We start from the raw sequence: 21,955 nt of genomic DNA, 5'->3' as shown, positions 1-21,955 counted from the left end.
AAAAAGCCAAAAAGATCCACTTTAAAATAACCCTTATTTTGCATCAAACCAACTGAAAATTTGCCATATTTCTTCTTTCAGAAACCCATTTCTCTTCTCTTACTGGTGCCACTGGAATGCAAAGAGATTTTTAAGTCAGGATCCCAGGTGAAGGTGTTTGAGCTGGTGCATAAGAACTGTACCAACTGAAAAACCCAGACTATCACTCATTATGCAAAGGTGACAGCTCTTCAACTCAAACCACACAGATGAACCAAACCACAGAGCCAAATTTCCTCCAAGCAAGAAGCGTTCAGCTGGTCAGAGTTCAACTTCCCACACAAGCACCTGGAGTCATTTACCTGATGTACACTAAAGGATCAAGGCTTTCCATGGGTTAAACAGGGCAGAAACAGGAAGAAGTGGTGAGTTTTGGTCTCTCAATTGCATATCTTTACATTGTTTTAATAAAACAAGTGGCCAGCTTTTGTCAGACACCATCACAAAACCCCAGTGAAATGGATTAGGTTACCACTTCCAAGTCCTCCGAGTAATGAGAAATCATGCAACACACATCTATACAGGCAAGTCCATCTGGTAAGTGCTTCCCATGCCACATGAGCAGCATTTCACAATGCTCTAACTATGACAAACACCCCTGGGGTCTCCAGAACTACAGCATGCCACAGCCGGGGCTTGGGAGAACTCATGTCCTTGTTCCCTGCTGCAGCAGGAAGTCCAGGCCAAGGTTATCCCAGAGAGCAGTCCTGTGGCCCTGGTAATAAGAAGTTATTACACTTAAGATTAAAGTTGATGCCTCGAGTTAGCACTTTAGTAATAATAGAATAATTTTCAGAAAGACATGTGAGAAATTCGAGAGGATGAAGCTTTACACATTAAGTAGGTACACTGACTGTCAGGCACAGAACAGTAGGTACTATTTTGCCACAGTGTGTAGGTCCTGAGCTGCTGCTTTCCTGTCCTGAGCAGATGGGCCATCAGCTGGGGATACCGATCTCAGTTCAGCTTCAGCAGAAACCTCAAGTAAAATACCAGCATACTCATTCTACTGGGATATTTCTGTCCCTTTGAATTTGAGGGGATTTGCAGTTTAGAGCTGATCCTGCATTTAGATGATGTTAACAGCTGTAGTCAGAAGGAAACAACTTTTGTGTGTACCCTATGGTATTTTATTAGCTCAAAATAGTCAAGGCGTTATCTCAAAGACTTACTACACCAAATCCTATTTTTGTTGATTCCAAACACACATCCTAGGAAAACACATCCAAAATTAATTAATTTTGCAAATCTTAATCATGTTACTTTGCTAGTTTAACATACTTAAATTTTTTCAACTTTCTGAATAATCTGACAGCTGGTTATTTTTTGGTGATAACATTCAATAACCTCTTTCCTGCTTTTAAAATATGTTATCCCAAAGTTGCTACCACCATCACTGATGGGTTTGGCCCTGGCCAGCAGTGGGTCCGTCCTGGAGCCATCTGGCATTGGCTGTGTTGGACATGGGGGAAGTGCCTGCAGCTTCTCACAGAAACCATCCCTGTAGCCCCTCGACTACCAAAAGCTGGCCACACAAATCCAATATACATTTCTTAAAATGTAGTTCAGTGTGTTGGTCTTAGACCTGAGGCCACATCACAAAGCAGCCAGGAGCACCAGACAGGACTAATGACAGCTTCTCTCTCATTTTTAAGGAAAATAAAATACGACAGTAACCATTAATCTTCATTGCAATGATAAAAAAATTAGTCTATCTATCCCAAAATATGATACCTGAATGAATTTGATCTGAGCTGAGTATTATTCCCCGACCTACAGATTTTGAAAAGCCAGTGGGGCAGGCAGGGAGCCATGGGGCAGGCAGGGCAGCAATGGGGCAGGCAGGGCAGCAATGGGGCAGGGCAGGGAGCCACGGGGCAGGCAGCACAGCCTCTGGTTCTACTCAGCATCACTTGACTTCTCCTTTAATGGGAAGACACTCACTTTTCTTCCACAGGAGTCTTCCGTATTGCCACACTATGTTCCACTAGAATCAACCTCTATCATGAATTCCTAAACTGAAATATCACACTCCTCCCAAATGTCACAGTTCTGAGAAAACAACTTCATTCACATCTTCTCTTTAAGTTGACCTAGTCAGACATTCACCAGAGGATGAAAACCCCTTTCTGGATCCACTCAAGTGTAAAGGACTGACAATACATACAATAACTTCCAAGGGATTTCAAGTGACTGGTTACTTTACAGATTTGGATGTACTGATCTACTGTGCAGCACTTCCTGATAGCAACCTGAGATCAGAGGTATGCTGAGCATGTTCCCATCTGACTCTGGAGAAGAGAGATAACATTCTGACATGTTCCCAGCATTAAAAATAAAAAACTAGTTTGGGATGAAGAAGAGTATTTTCTAAAGAAAGGACTTAGGCAGCACTGAGTTCATACTGATCGTGACTGCCCGCTTTTTCTGCTTCCTTAAGAACTGCCATTGTTAAATGGAAAATGAAACAAAACTAGTATTTCATAACCACTCATATCCTTGACTGAGAGTTTGCCTGCAAACTGTTTTGAAACATACTACTTAATTCAACAACTTAAAAAATAATCAGCAACTTTCGCTTTTTCTGCAACTGAACTATTACCAGTGACTAAAGCATAAATATAAAAGGACCATTCCCCTGGCAGAGATTTCCTTAGGCCCACAGATTTACACTGCCATCACATTTCAACTTTTCACACACTCTGTACTTAAATCCACACTTGTACAATATTGAAATAGCTGGTATGATTTTGGCACATTTATCTCTAATAAAGCTTCACAGCAAAACCAAGAGCCTTGAGACAAACAGCAGGACATCCATGAGTACAAAGCAAGAGATTGCTTGCAAAAAGCAAACATCTTAGACACCAAAACTCTCAGATGTTACACAGAGAGGAATAAGTTAGAAGGAGATAACAGAGCACTGGGAGATGGAAACCAAGTAGGTAGGACTGAGACTGGAACAAGCACTCCTTTCAATTAAAGGAGACATATGGGAAATGAAAAGTTCCCTCTTTAATTCATTTCTTTCATTGAAGTAAAAGGATTGCCCAACAGACCACACATTCAGTCCACCAGCAACTTTGATATTAGGATTGCAGTCCATATGGAGCTACTAAAAACCAGGTCTATGCAAAAGGAGAGTGTAAACTTTTCTAACCAACGTCATGTCCTTCAGTGTGTGATCCAAGCTGCTCTGCAACAAGTTGAACAGCAGCACAGCAGGCACCTTCTAAACAGAAAGATCAGATTCTGTTTATTCTTCCCTCCCATCAATAGATGCAGACACATTTTTATCATCCTTGCAGTTTCCTGACACCTGAAGCATCTCTCCTGGCAACAGCACTTCCCAACCACTACCAGCAGGCACAGAGGCTGGGACAGAAGGGATTTATTTCATCCTCAGCTGTTGCAACTGATCTCCATCATCTTCTGTCCCTCCTTTCTGCTTTTCTACAACTTTTGACTTCCTCCTATGTGCCCTTAAAAGTGTTCAGCTTTCCATCTCTGCATGCAAGAGGAGGTGAGGAGAGCATCTGTAGCTCCCATACTGCTCTACATCAAGGCTGGACAGGACAGGCTCATGATGGAGCTGCTCTTCTGTTCCCCCAGCCCCAAGGATGGAGCAGGACTGCCCATGTCTTTTCCCACAGCTTCTGCAACAGCTGAAAATGTTTTTATAGGTAGAAAGACCACACTGGTCACCACATCAGCCTGTACACCTTGTGTGCTGTGTCTCATGGAGAATCTCCCTGCTGATCTTCAGGAGCACTCATGTTCTGGGCATGTGCTGGTCATTTCCACCAGTACCTCTTCAAACTGAAAACAAATTCAGCAATTTGGAATGCGGTCAGTGCAGAGCTGCCTTTACCCCAACTGAGCACTAGGTAGCACTGTCACCCTAAGAAAGCAAAGCAAAGCAAATCACATCGACATTGCCTTTTTCTGAGACAAGAAATGACTAAGCAGAGGAAAACTGGTATTTGTAAACTACTCAAAACACATCAACGATCCCAACATTCTCATCACCTCTGATTATGTAATGGTATATCAGAGTTTTTTCCTTTTTCTCTTTTTTTTAGCTTTACAATTTATGATCTTAAATATTCACAAAGCAATACTGAGATTTTGCATATAAGTTTTGCATTTGCAACCATTTGATATAAGAAAACATGATTAAAGATAATGATGAAACACCTCCACAGAATGATCCCTCAATTATTTGGACATCTAGCAAATGGTTCACTCTACCTGCTACCATCCTAAAAAAACCCCCAATTCATCTGAAGGTGGCAGTAACTAGTTGAACACCATCTTCTTTAGTCAGTATAAACATTAAACCCGGATTAAGGAACACACACACAAAAAAAAAGCACTGTTTTTCATGACCTTTGCAACTTATTAGTAATCTGCTTTATCAAGTGGTTCTGGATGGATGTGTACTGAATGCCACTGCTCCAGTACAGTCCTCAGGAGACTCTGTTTTGGTAATGTGCTCAGAAATCTTCTGTATTTTACACCACTTTGGAATACATAATTTTATTTATGACATGCAATTATTTTAGATTCAACACTCAGATTTTACTGCAGGTTCATTATTTGTTTCTGAAAGCTTACTCTCTCCAAAAAGAGCCTGGCTGTAAACTGTATGCCGCAAGGAACCACTTTTCCTGCTAATTTCATCATGCCTGAGTTGTAAAATCCAGCTATGATGAAGGGGACATTCCTGGAGCACCAAAGATTTGCTTCTATTCAGTGTGTTGAGAATCTTAATGGTAATTTTTTCTCCTATGTTAAAGTCAGAGCAGTTGTAGTGAAGCAGCAATGACAAAGAGCCTTCAGTGATTAGGCAACAGAGGGTATTTCAAAGGTTATACACAGGAAAAGATAATTTTCTCCATTTCCAAAGTATGGAAGAGAAAAATCCTAAATTTTCAACTGGAACCTTAAGTTTCCTCCATCTTCCCTTCTGCCTGACCAGCTATTCCCAAACTCTGACTCAAAGAACCACCACCTCAATGCAAGCTGATGGCAAAGTTTGTAGCACTGAACATTATAAACTGAGGGAAATTTCTAACTTCCTTTCCTCCCAAGGTTTGTGCAAGGTACATGCACCTAGAAAATTATATGGGTATGAAAAAGCTAAAAACAAAACCGCAATACTTTTGTACACACAAAAGCAAATTAAACTCTTCTTTCCCATTCATTTCTTTCATAAATGATATTTTTCCACAAATAAGTTAAAGCTTTCAGCTATGCCAGCAAAGATTCACTCTCTGAGAAAACACACACAGGATTGTCACACTGTAACAAAATCAGGGGTTTGGAAACGGGAGCTGATCAGATGCCCCAGCCTGGAAGGTGAAGGTGTAGGAGAGATCCTCTCCCAGGTGCGATCAGTGCTCAAGATCTTTTCTTCTTGTCAAAGGGCAGAGAGATCCTTGGGAAGTATCTCTTCCCCTTCTCTGGGAATTATGCCTTGGTGCGGACATTCCCACAGTCACATCTTCACTGCAGCAGAAATTAATACACAGGATATTCAGACTTCTGAGCTGTGTTTGGATGTTGCTTTCAAGCAAGATGTTTGCTTAACATTAGAGGTGCATGTCCTACAGTTTGTGAATCTTTATCTTTAACCAGGGATTTGGGTGTTGGATAGTTGACACATGTCATTTCAAGACACTACTGAGGCATGAAGATAACTCCTTAGGTTTTGCTTCAGATTTAAATTTCCTTTCAACTGCAAAAAATAAGCCTGAGTTTGACACACACATTTCCCCCAAAGAGAAGTAAAATGAAAAATATAATCAACAGCTAAAGACAGGATATCCTACACCTTGAAGACTGAGTCAGATACAACTGACTCATCCTCCTCTCCTCTTAACTATTTCTTCAGCTTCATCAGAACATGAGCTAAAAACCTGGGTGCCTTGTCTAATTTCTAAAAAAGCAGCTAGGATTTCTCACCTTGCTGTTTCCTCACAACAGCCATCTCCCCAAATGTCACCTATTTCAGTTCATCAAGCTGCAACACTTCATCTTAGAAGATCAGAGCTCTGCACTACCCAAGATCTCTTTGCTCTGGTCGTGGACACAACCTGCCCTTCCATTCACTACTGGGCTCTCCAGCAGCTCACTCCAGCACTCCTCATTGCAAAGTCATTTATGTAAAACAGATTTTAAAGAAAGAATGAGGAAATAACCAAGTAGAGTATCCCTTTGCTATCAGAGCCTCTTGACCATTCCCAGGGCAGGGGATTTTGTTCAGCACAGAGCACACACACTAGTTAAAATACTAATTTACAGCCATGAGAAAATCCACTCGTATTTCAGGATATTGACCTCTTTGAAAATTTAGCACCATTTATATAAAATGATCGCTGTGAACTGCAACAACACAGGTTTTCAAACATTCTGTTTTCTGTTCTTGTCCTCCAAGTCACTTAAAGTTGCTGCTGCCTCTTTCTCATTTGGTGAATTAACACTTCTGTGGTGCCACTTCTCATGGTATCATAAAAAACAAACCAAAAAGCTAAATATTGCGTATGGTAGAACCAACCTCTTTCTCTTTCTATTAAAGGATCACTTCTCCCCTGCATATCTCACCATCCACACTTGTGAAACATCACTCAGTCTCAAACAAGCCAGGAAATTTCTCGCTTTCTACAAGTCAAACTTGAAATTTAAGTGCAGAATTAGCACAAAAGCATTCTGCATTGTCAGCTAAATTCAAACATGTCTTTCAAGTACTACTTCCAGATCTCCAGTAAGGTGAAAGTAGATGATGATTTAGAAAGCATAATCTCCAAATGTACAGGTGATGCTGGTGCAAGAATGCAAGTTCTGCAGAGCACAGCTATATATCAAATCCCACTAGAAAGTCAGGTATAGTTTTCTCTCCTATAAGTACACCTTTCTAAGTTGATTGGTGACATTGAATTGAGAGACCAGAGTTTGGAGTCTGCTATGAAACAGCAAGTACTGAATAAATTTTTTAGCACAATAATAACATCTCTCAACTGCGAATATTTCCTTGCAGTGTTTCTATTAATCTCCTTCTAATATTCTCATGCAAGATTTAGCAAGTAAACACTGAATAAATGTGCATTGGAACTGTATGAGTAATTTCCTAGAGTACTTCAGAACACGAAGGCACAAAGTATTTTGTGAGAGTAGTTCTGCTTTCCCAAACAAATTAAACCTCTCTGAATTGACGATGTAAATAATTCAGCATTATTCTGTTTACTAAACTGGGAAGAAGTCAGTGTTCATCTTTAGGAGTGCAGTGTATTTTGCAACAGAGAGATGATCCCACTAATACAGAAGTCTCACAGAACAGCTCCAATTCATGCATTCCATTTGTCTGAAAAATGTTGATCTTGTCAGAAGGAGCACTCAAAACCAGGGGAAAAAAAAATCAAGGAAAAAAAATTCTCCTCATCTGTATGTTTCATTATTCATTGACTGATATTTTCAAATGTAGCAACAATAAATCGGACAGGGCCTCCTAAGCCCTTCACTGCTTTGAAAACCTCCTGCTTTCCTAAAGTCATTTAACTGACACATCAGTTCCAGGAGGCAGTTTACGAACAGAAGCTGCACAGCAGATACACCAGTGTGTGCGTGTCATAACCTTGCTCACAGGCCCCTACTAAAGAGAACCTTCTAAAATAATGAAGGATCAATAAAATTCTCCAAAGAAGGCTGTGTTTTCATCTGAAAAAGCAGATGGTGCTACACAGTACAAAATGTCCACTGGGTAGTGGTCATTAAGTGCTTTGTACCCCAGGAATGCAATGACACGAAAAGGTAAATGTCAAAACAGAGAGTGGGTGCAAGTCAACAATAAAAACAAGGACAGCAACCAAAAATGTGTTTGCTTTGATATGATCATCTGGCTTTAATAACCTCACAGAACAGATAGGCTTGTATTGTTTAAGAAAATAACAGCACAGGAGCTCCAAAATGAAGGAGAATTTTGCAGCAGGAATGTGATGGTTAGCAAAATCCTCCCCTGCCGCAATATCATCACGTGCCTGTCTTTGCTACCAGGTGTAGCGTGTGTGGGTGGGGGTGCCTTCAAACATAAATTACCAATAAACACGCATTGTATTTAGTGTCAGGGAATTAATTGAGCTTTCCGGAATGAAAGCCTTTTGGCACAAAAATGATAAGCCGAGGTTGACCTACCTGAATGGGTCCCACTGACATCAGCAGGTTTTTCAGTTGGACATCAGTAGTTGATGAAGAAAGCCCTTCAACTGACACAACACAGGGCTGAGGTTTGCACTCCACCACTCGCAGGTTCTGTTTATTTGGCATCAAGCGTCCTCGGCCCATCTGGCCTGCTACTCCTCTGCCTCTGCCGTGCATAATGACCTGCCAACAACAAAAGTAACAGTATTTTGATTTACTTACCTAGTGATTCTGCTTACTGCTTTTGACAGAGGATACAAAAGTTGGCAATTCACTTAAAGACTTGATTAAAGTACGTGTTGATTTTAAACAGCATGTTGCTACTTGCTGATTTGAAAGGCCCCTTATTAACATTCATCCACTGCTTATACAAAACTCTTTTAGAAGAACAGCAAGTTATATACTGAGTTATATATATTGCAATCAGCCTACAGACTCAGCTCTAGCACAGATTGATTAACAGAGCAGTGGAAGATTTCAGACAAAAATACAACCTAGTTTTCAACACTGATCGCATTAGCAGCATGTGTTCAGCTCATATATTTTGCATCTGGACATAAAAACCCAACCAAGTGATCCCTCTCCTTTTTCTCTTCCCAGCCCACAGGTAAATTTAATGTACTCACAGGATCAGCAAATTGCTTCAAGCATCTCCAATCTCTACTGCTACTAACCCTTAGTCTGTTCTCAGAATGGAGTACTAGTATATGGCTAAATAGAATAACTTTTTTTCAAAGTTCCTGTCCCCCAAATCCTGTAGGAAATCTGGCACCACAGCATACTCTGGAGCAGGAAATGTATTGATTTAATTCTTGCAAATTAAATATTGAACAGTTGGAGAGAGGAAAAAGAACAATGAAACAGAGTAACAAACATTACACAGAGTTAACACTTAACACTGAGTCAACACTCAACACAGGTTCTTCATTCCCACTTGGAAAACCTATCATGGGTAAGTAGCAACCTTCCACATTCCTTCTGCACCAGCAAGGAACTTTCTCCTTACGTGAAGCAGGAAGACAACTGACAACAGTTCAAAACCACAAACTGACTTAAAAGCCAAAATACCAGCTATTTTCAAGGCATTTGCCAGCTTGCAGATGCAGAAAAGGCACATGGTGCTGCCACCCTGACCCTTGCCTGCCTCCTCCCAGTGCACAACCAGTGCAAAAAATCAAGTTACAAGAACACCAACAGTTTCACGCAACACCAGCTTTGGGGATCCAGCAAAGAACATCCTGAAACAATCTCTGTGTGCTCCCTACATATGCAGGAAATGGCCAGAATAGCTTAAACATAACTTCAAAAAAACTCTTGGTTTTAAAGACAGAAAGTACACTGGATACCATCTCCTACAGTGGTATCTTAGGACACAAGCACTTCCCCAGGGAGTGCTCTGCTGGCCAGAACGTCAGCAGATGAAGAAACCTGCAGGCACTGCCAGTCTGTGCTGGGTACAGACAAGTCTCTCCAGATTCAGAGCTTTATATGCAATTATGCAACTCTGGGTCACGCAGTCCTGCACTAGCAACTGACAACCAGAATGCTAGTTATTAATAGAGAAACACAGCTACACAGTGAAACTTCTAGCAGCAATATGCGTTTCAAAATCACCTTTTTAGGTTGATGGATTCCCTGGATGTTTTTGACTCCTTGAGGAGCTGGTGAATGGATCTGTGCCTGCTGCTGCTGTTGGTGCTGCTGCATTCCCTTTGTCAATGTGACCTTCCGCACTGGCTGCTGTTTCGGCTCCAGGGGTTGTTGAGGCCGCTGGGTCTGGCCCTCTGGGTGCAAAAAGCCAGCATCCTCTCCCCCCTGCTGAAATCAACAACACAACAGCAGCTCAATGTCCAGGCACTGCACACCCTCACCCTGAGCAGCCTCCTGCTACACTGAGCTCGCTCAGAGCGTCCAGCACTTTGCCTGCTAAAGCAAACCGATGGCCGTGGCAGGCACGTGCAAGGGCTCAGCCTGGAAATTGCACTTCAGCCTAAAACAAATCTGTGGTATCTGAAGAACAGTTTACTTTGTTTAGCCTTTATTATTGTAATTACAACATTCAGTAATGTCTTTTCATTTACAAAGTGGCAGGATGTTTCCACTTCTCTTTCCAAATCATTCTTCCTCCCAGGGTTACATGTGATCTATGGTGTGTGTTATTTTAATTACTTTTTTTTTAATATAGAGACATACACATTGCAGAAGAAGGAGAAAAGAACTGCGAAGGCTGGAAAAATCAGCAAATACTCTGCTCATGTTTAAAACTCCAACCTCTCTTCAGTCAAAAATTGGCCTCTATTTTGAAGTGCATACTCATTCTGACTACTTCTACATCAGCAGCTTTGTAAGCAGCCTCCTTCTTCAAACACTGTCCAGACTTGAAACAGTTCCTCAAGGGTTTTATTTGTCTTATAAAGCTCTTATATATATTTATAATCACAAACACAATGGAATACCATCTCAGGGCTTCACTCATCCAATGTAGCTCTTTCCATTACACCTCTTGGTGCAATCAAACACAGTAACAGCATAAACTGAAAGCACCAAAGGAGAAATTATTCCCTTCCATTGCCTCTACCCAAATAGTTTGGTTTCTTCTACAAATAGGTGATTCTTGAATTTGTGTCTGGCTGTCCAGATCAGGTCAATCACTTAAAAACATTTCATGGAGCAAGAGACTGCAGACCCTGACAAAAGATCAGGTACTTTTGCATCTAAGAAATGCATCATATTATTGCATGGTTTCAACAGCATATCTATACCTCGACTGGACTCCAACTTTAGAACTCGAATAGTAGCGAATATTTTATCTACAGGGTGAAGGCTTTTCTTAAGTCCCTAATCAGCCCCTGGTAACCCTGCAAAAGCTCTCAAATATAAGACATATCTAGGGGGGGAAACATAAAATATTATGAAAGCACCTTTATTTACACAGAGGGTTTTTTCCCCCTTCCTTAAACACTCACAAGCCAAAACTGCTTTAACATCTGTAACACATGACAAAACCCAGAGGATTTCATACTGCCACATTTCTTGTGGATAAGGAGATAAAATATAGGGGTGCAGAAGGAACAGGTTTATGGTCTAAAAGCAAGATTATCTTCATTGAGAATACAAATCTTTACCTTTCAGAATGAAACGAAAGCAAAAGAAACACCTTCTGAAGACTAGTTAAGTCCCTTCACTATCATTTGATAGGAAAAAGTCTGGTACAGGTGGTGTGTAAGACAGTCTCATGTTTCCAAGTTTACTAGTTCACAATTCACACCCCTAAATCAAGGCGTCTGTAATATAAAGTATATGCAGACTACAGCATCCCAAGAACTCAACTACATAAATCCCAGACAAATGACCTTCATACCCCCTTGCACAGTTTACATTTCAATAGCACAATCTGTCATACAGAGAATCCCAAAGCTTGTCCTGGATTTTGTCCATAGTGTCCAAAGGGAGAAAGGAATAGAAATCTGCATGTCTTTCCCATCTCGAATCAAATACAGGTTTTTTACCTCTGCTAAACTGGACGGCTCCATGTCTTCACAGAACAGTTTGTATATAAACCTTGGATAGCAGCAACTAGTGAGAAATTACAAACCTTTCCCTTCAGAATTTCTCTTCAATTACTATTCAAAAATGTAAAAGCAAGAGCTGAACTGAAAAACCCAAGCACAGACACAAAACCTTACCAGGAAGCCAGCATTAAATCCTCCTCATTTTAGTATTAGTTCTAATATCAGCATCACCATAAGCCCTATGCCTTGATCAGATAATTTCTTTTATTCAACCCTACAGCAGCTGGAGGATGATGAAACTAGAAGGAACAAAAAAAATTCTAGGAGGAATTTAAACACAATAACTGGGAGTTAAAAATCTAATCTCTGCTAAATGCCTGCTGTGAAAACTATAAATATTTGCAACCGTTTCTTTCCAAACCAAAACCTGATCCCAGCACATCGGAACAGCATCTGAGAGTAAAGCCCTCAGGTACAAAACACACTGAACATGCTCATTATTGAAACTTCAAAAGAAAACAATCATTTCACATAAAAGTCTAGGATGGCCAACAACAACCCAATATTTAACTACCAAGCTCAATTATCACCAAATAAAACTGCATAAACTAAACACAGAACTGTAGCAGAGTCAAAAACATCAGCACACAACTGATTTGCACTGATGAAAAACCTGATGGGGTTTGTTCCCTGCTGAGGTCCCAAATGCCACCTCTGGGCTTGATGCTCCTGCAAAAGCCTGAAAAAGTAGAAAGATCTTGGAGCTTTCAAATGAATTAATGCATTTCAGAAGTAAGAAAACCTATACAAAGCAATAAAGAAAGGGGACAGAACAAGGTCTGCTTGTTCCTGTGCAAAGAAGGAAAGGTAACTGAACCAACCCTTTTTTTTATACTACTGCTCTGAACATTTACTGTTTTTGAGCAGACTAGAAGATGGGAAGCAGAGATGAAACTGCAGCACTGCTTCTTAGGAGAGTGACTTTGTGTTGTAGGACTAACAGAGCTTCCTGCAAGTCAGTTTTCTGTTACAGGCAGCCTGGCTTCAACAGGAGACAAAACCTGGTGGTTTCCTTATGAAAATAAAATCCAAATGTGACTGCCAGGTGACATGTGCCTAACGAGCAAAATGGCTCAGCCTCAGAAGACTCATTTTAGCAGCATTGCTTTTTTCACTGGTTAAAGATGTGACAATGCAAGGACAAACTTCTAAGCCACCTCTGTAGTACCACAGAGGCAAATCAGACTCACCACCACCTTCAATCTTCTGTGCAAGACAATTAGTGGCTACTTCAGACACATCAGAGAAGAGTAACAAGGCCGGTGAAAGGACTTGAGCACACGCTGATGGAGCTGGGGGTGTTTAGCTTGGAGAAGAGGAGGCTCAGTGAAGACCTTATCACTCCCTACAACTCCCTGAAAGGATGTTGCAGCCAGGTGGGGGCTGGTCTCTTCTCTCAGGCAACCAACAGTAAGACAAGAGGGCATGGGCTTAAACTCTGCCAGGGGAGGTTTAGGTTGGATATCAGGAAGAAGTTCTTTACAGAGAGAGTGGTCAGGCATTGGAATGGCCTGCCCAGAGAGGTGGTGGATTCTCTGACCCTGGAGGTTTTTAAGGTGAGACTGGACGTGGCACTGAGTGCCATGATCTAGCAAACAAACTGGGGTTGGATTAAAGGTTGGACTTGATGATCTCAGAGGTCTCTTCCAACCCAACTGATTCTATGATCAACAAATAACCAAGTCAAGCAAAACACCTACAAAGAGCTGACAACAACGGGACTTCACGCTACAAAACCTCAGAACATTACTGGTAGGTCACATGCTCATAGGAGAACATCAACATTTTGGAGAAAAGGACGATTGATTGTAACGATGACTCTACACATGCTGACTCCTGGTGCTCACTCATGAGCTACACAATAAGCTGGCACAAAAACACAAATCAAAGCTACAGGCAAGCAGGTGAAGTCCACTGAGGCTGTATTGTTACACCTACCCCAAGTGACATCTGAATCACAGAATCTAAATTGCTACCATCTCTTTCACTTAAAGCTCATCTGAAATCAACTTTTCCTAAAGACAATTTCTGTACTGTTTTTCATCAGCTTACATCACTGCCCTCCCCACATTTAAATATGTAGCAACAGAATCAGGTATTAAAATTTTAAGCCTTCTCATGTCAAAATACAATTTCATCTGAATTCTTCCATATACTATTTTTGCAATGTATAGGGCAACACTAAATTTTTCAGAGATTCATCATCATGGCCTGTCTCATATAATTGATGCTTAAAATGCTGAAACCATGTAGAACACCTTAGCCCATCATAGACACCTGGGACTGATTGATACGAGCTCCAAATTTATAATTCAAAGTTCCTGTAGAGTCCTCTGCAGAAAAGCGAATTTCCATTTTCTGTCTGCAAATCAATAAAAGAAGAATGTTTTTCTGTTATTGCCCACTCCTGAAATTCTAAATTATTTGTAATTCCAACCTTCCAGCTCTGAACTTCCAAGTTTTACAAAAGATCTGCCTTCACAGAATATCTCAAGTTGGAAGGGATCCAGAAGGATTATCTCATATCTAGCCAGGAAGGAGTTCTCCTGAATGAAATTTACCAATATTCAGTTAATTCTGGAGAAATGAAAATGCCTTTTTTTTTAAGTTGCAGCAGTTCTGTTCAGGGGAACATAGAAAAAGTATCTTTCAAGCTTCAAATATGGTAAGATCGCTGGCAGTGCCAAAACAACAAGTTTCTTTCAAATACTGTGTGTAAATAAACAAAACTCAAAAAATGGAGGCAGAGGATTTGATCTACATGTGAACGTTTTTCAAACTTCTACTGTGGAAGATTCTGAACAGTTTGACCTGAAATTGGACTAATAAAAAGAAGAAATGATGCTATTCAGTGGCCATGAATTTTAGAACTGATACCTATCAAGGATGTCTTTCAGCAGTCTCTGACTATACATACCCATGTATAGCCAGTGTTGTGTTTTGAGAAACAGACAGAATTCTGTCCAAGATGAGATCACCAATTCCATAAGCAGAATTTTATGAGGGATTGCTTAAATTTAGCAAGCTGAAGCTCTCCACTCTATCACAATCATTATGACAGTTTCATGATGAAGTTTATTTGCCACCAACATTAGCAGGACAAATTTATTTATAACAAATACTTTAAAATGCACTGATAAAAATGCCCATTGATACTGTCAGAGCTGCTTGCAATTTGACAGATCAAATCTTATTTTCATTCCTAAACCCCATGAAGGAATGGTATCACCAACTTGCATTCTGTAGTGAGCAAATTGATTAATCCCCCTCTATAGAAATCTCAACTCTTGATTACACCTATCAGACGTTAAGCAGCATTATTCTAGAGTGACAACACTTGACAAATTCCCAAACCATTTTTCTCAGCCTTTGTGGCCCTGCTAGCTTGTATTAACCCTGATGAAAAATTAATTTTCCTTATCTTCTGCTAAACCCCAAAATCCAAATCCGCCAAACTGGCAACTCTTTCTGTAAAGGTATTATGAAAACCTCTAAAAGATTAATTGCATGTCTTCAGGTGACATTAAATTAATTTCTGTACTCGTGACAGACATTTGATACTCCGTACTGAGAGGACAGATAACATTGTCAGGATACACAGAAGGACAGTGGTGCAGTGTCCCAGGGCAGCCTCTTATGAATTCCCCTTTCGATAAGGCCATACTTCACTGTCACTGGCACTGTTAGTGATCTTGCAGCCCACAGACCTCACTGCACAGGTTTCTATTAACGACGACAATGCTGTGTCTATCCATGTAATCTTTGTAAAGCTAATTCAAAATCATCCACTAGTAGTAAAGGGATGCACATGCTGGATAAGGCACTTAAAGGGAATAAACTCTGGTTGATTTGTGTAAAAATAACAGAGAAGCAAAATGTTGTCATCTTTTCTTAGATGCATTATAAATCAAATTCTCTGTAGCACAACCAAGACTTCAATCTTGCAGAGAAATCTTAGTACAAAAATGTACTGTAATTGATTTCTTGTAAGAAAGGAGAAACCCCATATCTATTACCAGTTTAAGTCAATATTTCTAGAAATTAGCATCTTTATAAATTCATCTTCACTTAAAGGACAAGCAAAACGACTACTCATCAGCTACACAGGTTTTCATATATAAACTTGTATTTTACTGATACTGTGACTGACTAGTAAAAAAAAGACAACTACACAGACAGCTGAAATACAACCAAGAGAAAGAAATGCTAAAGCAAAAACCATGTTGGACAAGACTGACTTTCGTCTAATATATACGAGTATTTTCTCACTGCAATTATCAGAAATGTGTATTAAAGGCAAATCCCTAATAATGAGCTATTTCTCTTTGACTGGTGATCCAAATGCTTCACCACTTTGATACAGCTGGTTGACAGACTGGGGACCTGGGAATAGGAAGCCTAATCACTTGCCAAATATCCCACAACCCAGTGACATGACCAAGCACTGTTTCTGAACAGTTGAGGATCTGTTTTCAATCTGTCAAATGCCAATGAGAAACACCTGGAGACCTTTTTTTTTTAACAGGCCTTCTAGGGCCTTTAAAAGTCTCTTTTTCCCCTCACCTCCAAGTTCAAGAATAGCAATACTTAAGAAAACCGCTCTCCTTCCAGGGTACAATACACTATCAGTGGACAACTCACCATTAACAACTGGTTTAAAACATACTAATGGTCTCGTTTTGACTCAAAGTACATAGAGAAATAAGCTATACCAGACTACAAAGTGATAAAATAATCAAAGTATTCCCAGTTCATATCAGAAAAAAAAAAGACACTTCTGGTGCTGGTCAGTGAATTATGGGTTACTTTTCCCAGCCTAAAATTTGTGCATGGGGCAAGCTTAATTCAAACAAGACAAACAGACTAAACAATAAATAAATAAAATGAAGAAACAGTTCCCTTCCTGTGATAGAAAGACACTGCCATGCTGCTTCAGAGAGCCATGATGTGATGAGTATCTTTTGTGCCTAATGGTGTATGAAGAGCCAGAACAGCAAGAAGAAAGTGTCTTGTAAAAAAAGCAGGTAATTCCGTCTAATCCCATGTACTAATACAATTCTTAACTGAAGTATCTCCTCATCTGCCTGAGAGTAGAACGAAGGCATGGAGAAGGACTGGCCAAAGAGAACGCCAGTCATACCCACGCTGCATGAAGTGTTACCAGGAGTGACAGAGTTATCAGTGTTGAATCACAACTCCACGTTTTGAACAACCAATCACCAGATCGTTATGGAAAAAAAGGTGTCAAAGCTACAGCAAAGTCAAGGTTCTGGAATGGACATGTGTAATACACTCAGACATACCTTCATTTTCACATGCTGTTTGCAAAATGCCTAACAAAGATAAACAATGTTTCAAGTAAAGTTTCCTGGTTCACTTTTCAATTGCCAGTCTATTTTTTGTACAATGAATTTTAGCAAAGACTGGACACAGAGAATCGCCAAGAAAAAAAGCTCCTGTGGTAAATACCAGTGAATCAAAACTTCTGATGGCCCAAAGCTCCTGAAGGAGCACTTCCCAACTGGACACCAACTATGGCATGGATTGCCAATACTGGATATCAGAAACCAGTACAACTACAGCCTCCTTTCTTATGTCTGGTCTTTCTGGTTCATGTTCCTTGAAGCTTAGAACTAACAGCAAGTCAAATCCCTCTTGTGTGCTTCCCTAAGACGCTGCTATAGTCTTGACAGAGACAATCCCCATTACCTCCCTCCCCAAACATGGTGTCAAGAGTCTCCTGACTCAGTGACAAACCTCTGTACTAAAGGTCTATTCCAAGAGGTCCAACATGAAACATCTTTTAACAAAGGGGGGCTTGTGACTTATCAAAATATTAAATTGCACAAATCTGCAAACTTACCTCCCAAGAGCTTGCATTTTCACATGAAAACTGGCTCTTTCTCTTTGTAATGCACTTTAGTGGTGTCTTTAGCAGGAAACTGAGCTACAAGAGACTCCGCAACACCAACACCATCTCAAAATGAATTTTGCACTGTAACATTTACGATGACAGAAAAACTCTCCTTTGAGATTTAACAAGAGTGACGAGCAACATCAAACACTGTGCTTTCAGGGTGTTCAGGAGGAAGCAGCATTCTTCTTCAACCCAGAATTTAAAAGTCTCCTGAGGAAAAGAAGAAATCTGTTCTGCAGTCTACAAAAGGCAATACTTTATTGTACTTTAGATCCAAGCTATCCACAGCTAAGTTAAATTCAATTTAGGTAGCTATCTCTTCCTCCTTTTGAGGACTTTATTAGAAACCCATAAAAAGTATTATCTGCACCTGGATTGGTTGTCACCTTCAGTCCCTCTAGTTGCTAGGTGTGTGCACATGTGCCCTTCTATTTCATTTCCCCCCGGAACCAAACATGCCCCAAACAGTCCAGCACAGTCACCTCCTGATCCCCAAGCCATGAAACAGTTCGTCTCTACAAGGACCATCCTCACTGGACATCTGTGAGGGCAGAGGTGTTTTCAAACAAGCAATTTTTCTGTGAAAATACTACATCGTTTTCACAGCCATAATACCAACCCCCTGCCACAGGCATGGACACCTGTGACAGCTGAGACACACTCACCCAGGTCTCCATGGGAGACATAGAAGTGAATTGTTTTATTAATAGTTAAACAAATGCTTATAAATCCTGGGGAAGGGGTGGTTACGAGGGCATGGACATGTGGTGTCGCAGCCAATAGGTCTCCTAGACATGCACAGTTGGGTATCCTTCTCCTGGGCTTTCGCATAAATTAGAATTCCCAGCCAGCCCCACAGCATCCATCTTGCAAGGGGTTACCCCATCCCTACAACCTTCCACTACACCAGGGTGCTCAAAGCCTGGTCCAGCCTGGCCTTGAACATTTCCAGGGATAAGGCATCCAAAGCTTCTCTGGATAAACTGTTCCAGTGCCTTATCACTCCCACAAGAAAAACTTTCTTCACAGTATCTAAGATAAATCCACCCTTCCTCAGTTTGAAGCCACTACCCTTTGTCCTACCACTCCATACCCTTGTCCAAAGTCACTCTTCAGGTCTCTTGTAGCCCCCCCCCTTTAGGTACTGGAAGGTGCTCTAAGGTGTCCCCAGAGTCTTCTCTTCCCCACACAGAACAGCCCCAACTTTCTCAGACTGTTTTCACAGGGGAGGTTCTAAGCCCCCTTATCAACATCATGTCCTCCTCTGGACTTGCTCCAACACTTTCTTACAATTAAGATATTAATGGCCATTTGTGAAATATTTCCAGAGTCAAATCTTGCAGGTTGTGGCAGGCAGGGTCCTTTTTCAACAGCACTTAGATTAGCACTGTTTCAAAGGTATTGCCCATTTTGATACCATCACTTCTGCAGCTCCCTCATTCCACTGCCAATATCCATGCCTCCGTCAAATAGTGGGATATGAGTAAACCACAATGCTATTCTCCTGCTTCTTAAAAGATTATGGACCATACAGAGCAAGAGCTCCTGTATCAAGGGCTGGGTAAAGGGCTCACTCAAGAAGTTCTCAAGTAAATGCCAAAATTCTTTGTGTTTGCAATTCCTCACATATTTAGATGAAAGGCGCTATAGAGCTTTCAAGTCAAATATTTTTAATTAAACTTGAACATACACATGCAAGTGGCAACAAGTACAAACATTAAGCAAACTTGATTGACAAGGTTACATTATCAAACAAGAATCATCTCTTTTTCCATATTTAGAACTCCATATTAGTCTCACACTTCTCAGTTACTTGAAATACGAACAAAGTTGTCCATCTTCCGTTTCATTTTTTCAAGCTGACATTTTTGTGACAGGCTTTTCAAACAGAAGAACTTGGCAACTCTTCCTTCAAGCTTTTCATATGAAGCATTTCAGGTTTTCAGGGATTAGGATCACTAATAAGACACTACTTCTAATGCAACAGGAAACATTGAGATCTTTATGTATTTACATCTATATATGTATTTATGACAAAATATTCATTGTGCAGCCTTCCAGAGACAAAGATTGGTGTGTTCTTGGTGCAGCTTAAAACCCAGCATTTTCAGGCCTTTGGGACACATCTCTTTGAGCATGGCAGCTAATTTTCTGGCTAGAGAGAAATCATCCAACAACAACATAAGATGACCAAGTGATATAGAGATTTTAAGATACTAAAATTTCCCACAGAACCTCTAACTAAATGAAAAAAATGCTCAGCACATACTTGATATGATTTTAAGATATATAAGGTTGCGGCTGGTACATACCTGTTCTTCCAGGACTAAAACCACTCCGAATACATCAGCATAAAGAATTCAATTGCATTTGGTACTGAACTATTTACCAACAGACTGACCACAGAGAGCCTAAAGACCACCACAAACCGCCAAGGTGTCAGAAAGCCTGACTCAGCAAGAGAGAGTGAGGGATATGAGTGCCAGAAACAGTTACAAGATCTTTAAAAAGAGAGACAGACACAAAAAGCGGTAAATTTTTTCCCATCCCTCCTGAAGCATAATACAAGCAGTCATAGATTCAAAAGTGCAGCAAGAAAATGTGGTTTTGTCACTAGGAAAATTGTCATAAATGTACAGGTTTGACACTGGAATAGATGGCCTAAGAAATACCCAATAACGAGATCTCAGAAAACAGCTGGACAAATCTGTCAGGAATACTAGAGTTCATCCACCCCTCCAAGAGCATAAATTATTTCTACAGTCCTTTCACCCTTATTTTCTATACTTTTATGAACACATTTTGAAGTGATTAGAGTGTTTCTTTCCTACACTCCACAATCTCACTGAACTTACTCTTAGGTGCATCCTGCAAGGGGCCTGTATCAGAAACTGTGTGGCCAGCAAGACTAGGGAAGTCATTCCCTCCTCTACTCAGCCTTGGGGAGGCCACAGCTCAAGTTCCAGGACCCTCACTTAACAAAAGACATTGAGGTGCTGGAGCAGGTCCAGAGAAGGACAGAAAAGTCAGTGAAAGGTCTGGACTGCATGTCACATGAGAAATAGCTGAGGGAGCTGGGACTGCTTAGCCTGGAGAAAAGGAGGCTCAGGGGAGACCTTGTAGCTCTCCACAACTCCTTGAGAGGGGGTTGGTCTCTTCTCCCAGGCAACCAGTGACAGGATGAGAGAATGTTCTTAAGCTGTGCCAGAGGAGATATAGGTTGGACACTAGGAATTTCTTTACAGAAGGGGTGATTAGACATTGGAATGGGCTGCCCAGGGAGGCAGCGGAGTCGCTGTCCCTGGAGGTGTTTTAAGAAAAGACTGGATTTGACACTCAGTGCCATGGTCTAGTTGACATGGTGGTGCTGGGTCAGGGGTTGGACTTGCTGATCTCAGAGGTCTTTCCCAACCCAATTCTTTCTGTGATTCTTTAGGAGTGACCTCAGGCTTCTCAGTAAACCAGGCAAATCTCAGATGTTTTAGCAGTAAAATATACTAGTATGAATACTTGGCTAATACCCTGAACTGCTATACCTGAAATAGAAACCTCTGAGGAAATGCCACACAAAATAAAGCACATTGGATCTATCAAAAGATATTTGGGCCTACACTGTGTGTGTGTGTGTGTGTGTGTGTGTGAAATAAAAAAACCCCAAAAAACCAAAACAAAATCAGAAGTTCATGTGCTGAACACTGCCTCACTTCCCAGAAAAGTAACATTTAAAGGAGTAATTAAAATGAAAAGCTATTCATTGTACTGCCATTCCTGCATAAATTGCATGAGTATTAGAAAGGGATGGGCAAATCAGTATGTGGGGGGATGAAGTAAAGGGTGGGCTTTTTTAAATTAAAAAAATAGCATCAACAGACAAAATCATTACTGACAGTGCCAGACATGTCACCTTGATACACAGACTTAGTCTGACATACAGGAAATACTGAATCATTTTCTACTTTTTTTCCCTGAAGTATAAGCAGCCATGAATTAAGGTATCTTATGTATGCGGTAAACCAGACAAGTTAAAATATTCTTGGAATTTAATTAGTAATTCTTACAATTCCAAAAATAAAATTCTCTCACAAGAGAATATTATGGAAACAGATGAAAGGCCATTTTACCTTCGAAGGACTGAGGGATATTTCTACCAGGTCAGAGATCTCCACAGTACACAACAGTAACAGCACAGACAGAAACTCAGCCTGCTAAAGACACTGCCCTCAAGAAGAGA

At 40.6% G+C, this 21,955-nt stretch overlaps 1 protein-coding gene across 5 annotated transcripts in view; it reads right to left on the bottom strand.

Moving 5' to 3' along the window:
* The window catches only part of RBM33 (RNA binding motif protein 33), a 103,315-nt gene that overhangs the window by 7,022 nt on the left and 74,338 nt on the right, over positions 1-21,955 (bottom strand). For 2 of the 5 annotated variants that reach the window (XM_071560965.1, XM_071560967.1), the window contains exons 16-17: positions 9,850-10,053; positions 8,230-8,418 (exon numbers count right to left, since the gene is read on the bottom strand). In XM_071560965.1, the coding sequence (XP_071417066.1) occupies positions 8,230-8,418; positions 9,850-10,053 (393 nt within the window). Of the gene's footprint in view, positions 1-8,229; positions 8,419-9,849; positions 10,054-19,386; positions 19,880-21,955 lie in introns of those variants that run through there. The other 3 variants (XM_071560966.1, XM_071560968.1, XM_071560969.1) reach the window with 3 other exon arrangements.

The sequence above is a fragment of the Pithys albifrons genome, chromosome 7 (assembly GCF_047495875.1).
Source record: "Pithys albifrons albifrons isolate INPA30051 chromosome 7, PitAlb_v1, whole genome shotgun sequence".
Lineage (NCBI taxonomy): Eukaryota > Metazoa > Chordata > Aves > Passeriformes > Thamnophilidae > Pithys > Pithys albifrons.
The sequence above is the reverse complement of the archived record's forward strand: the minus strand, read 5'-3'. Positions and strand labels throughout refer to the sequence as shown.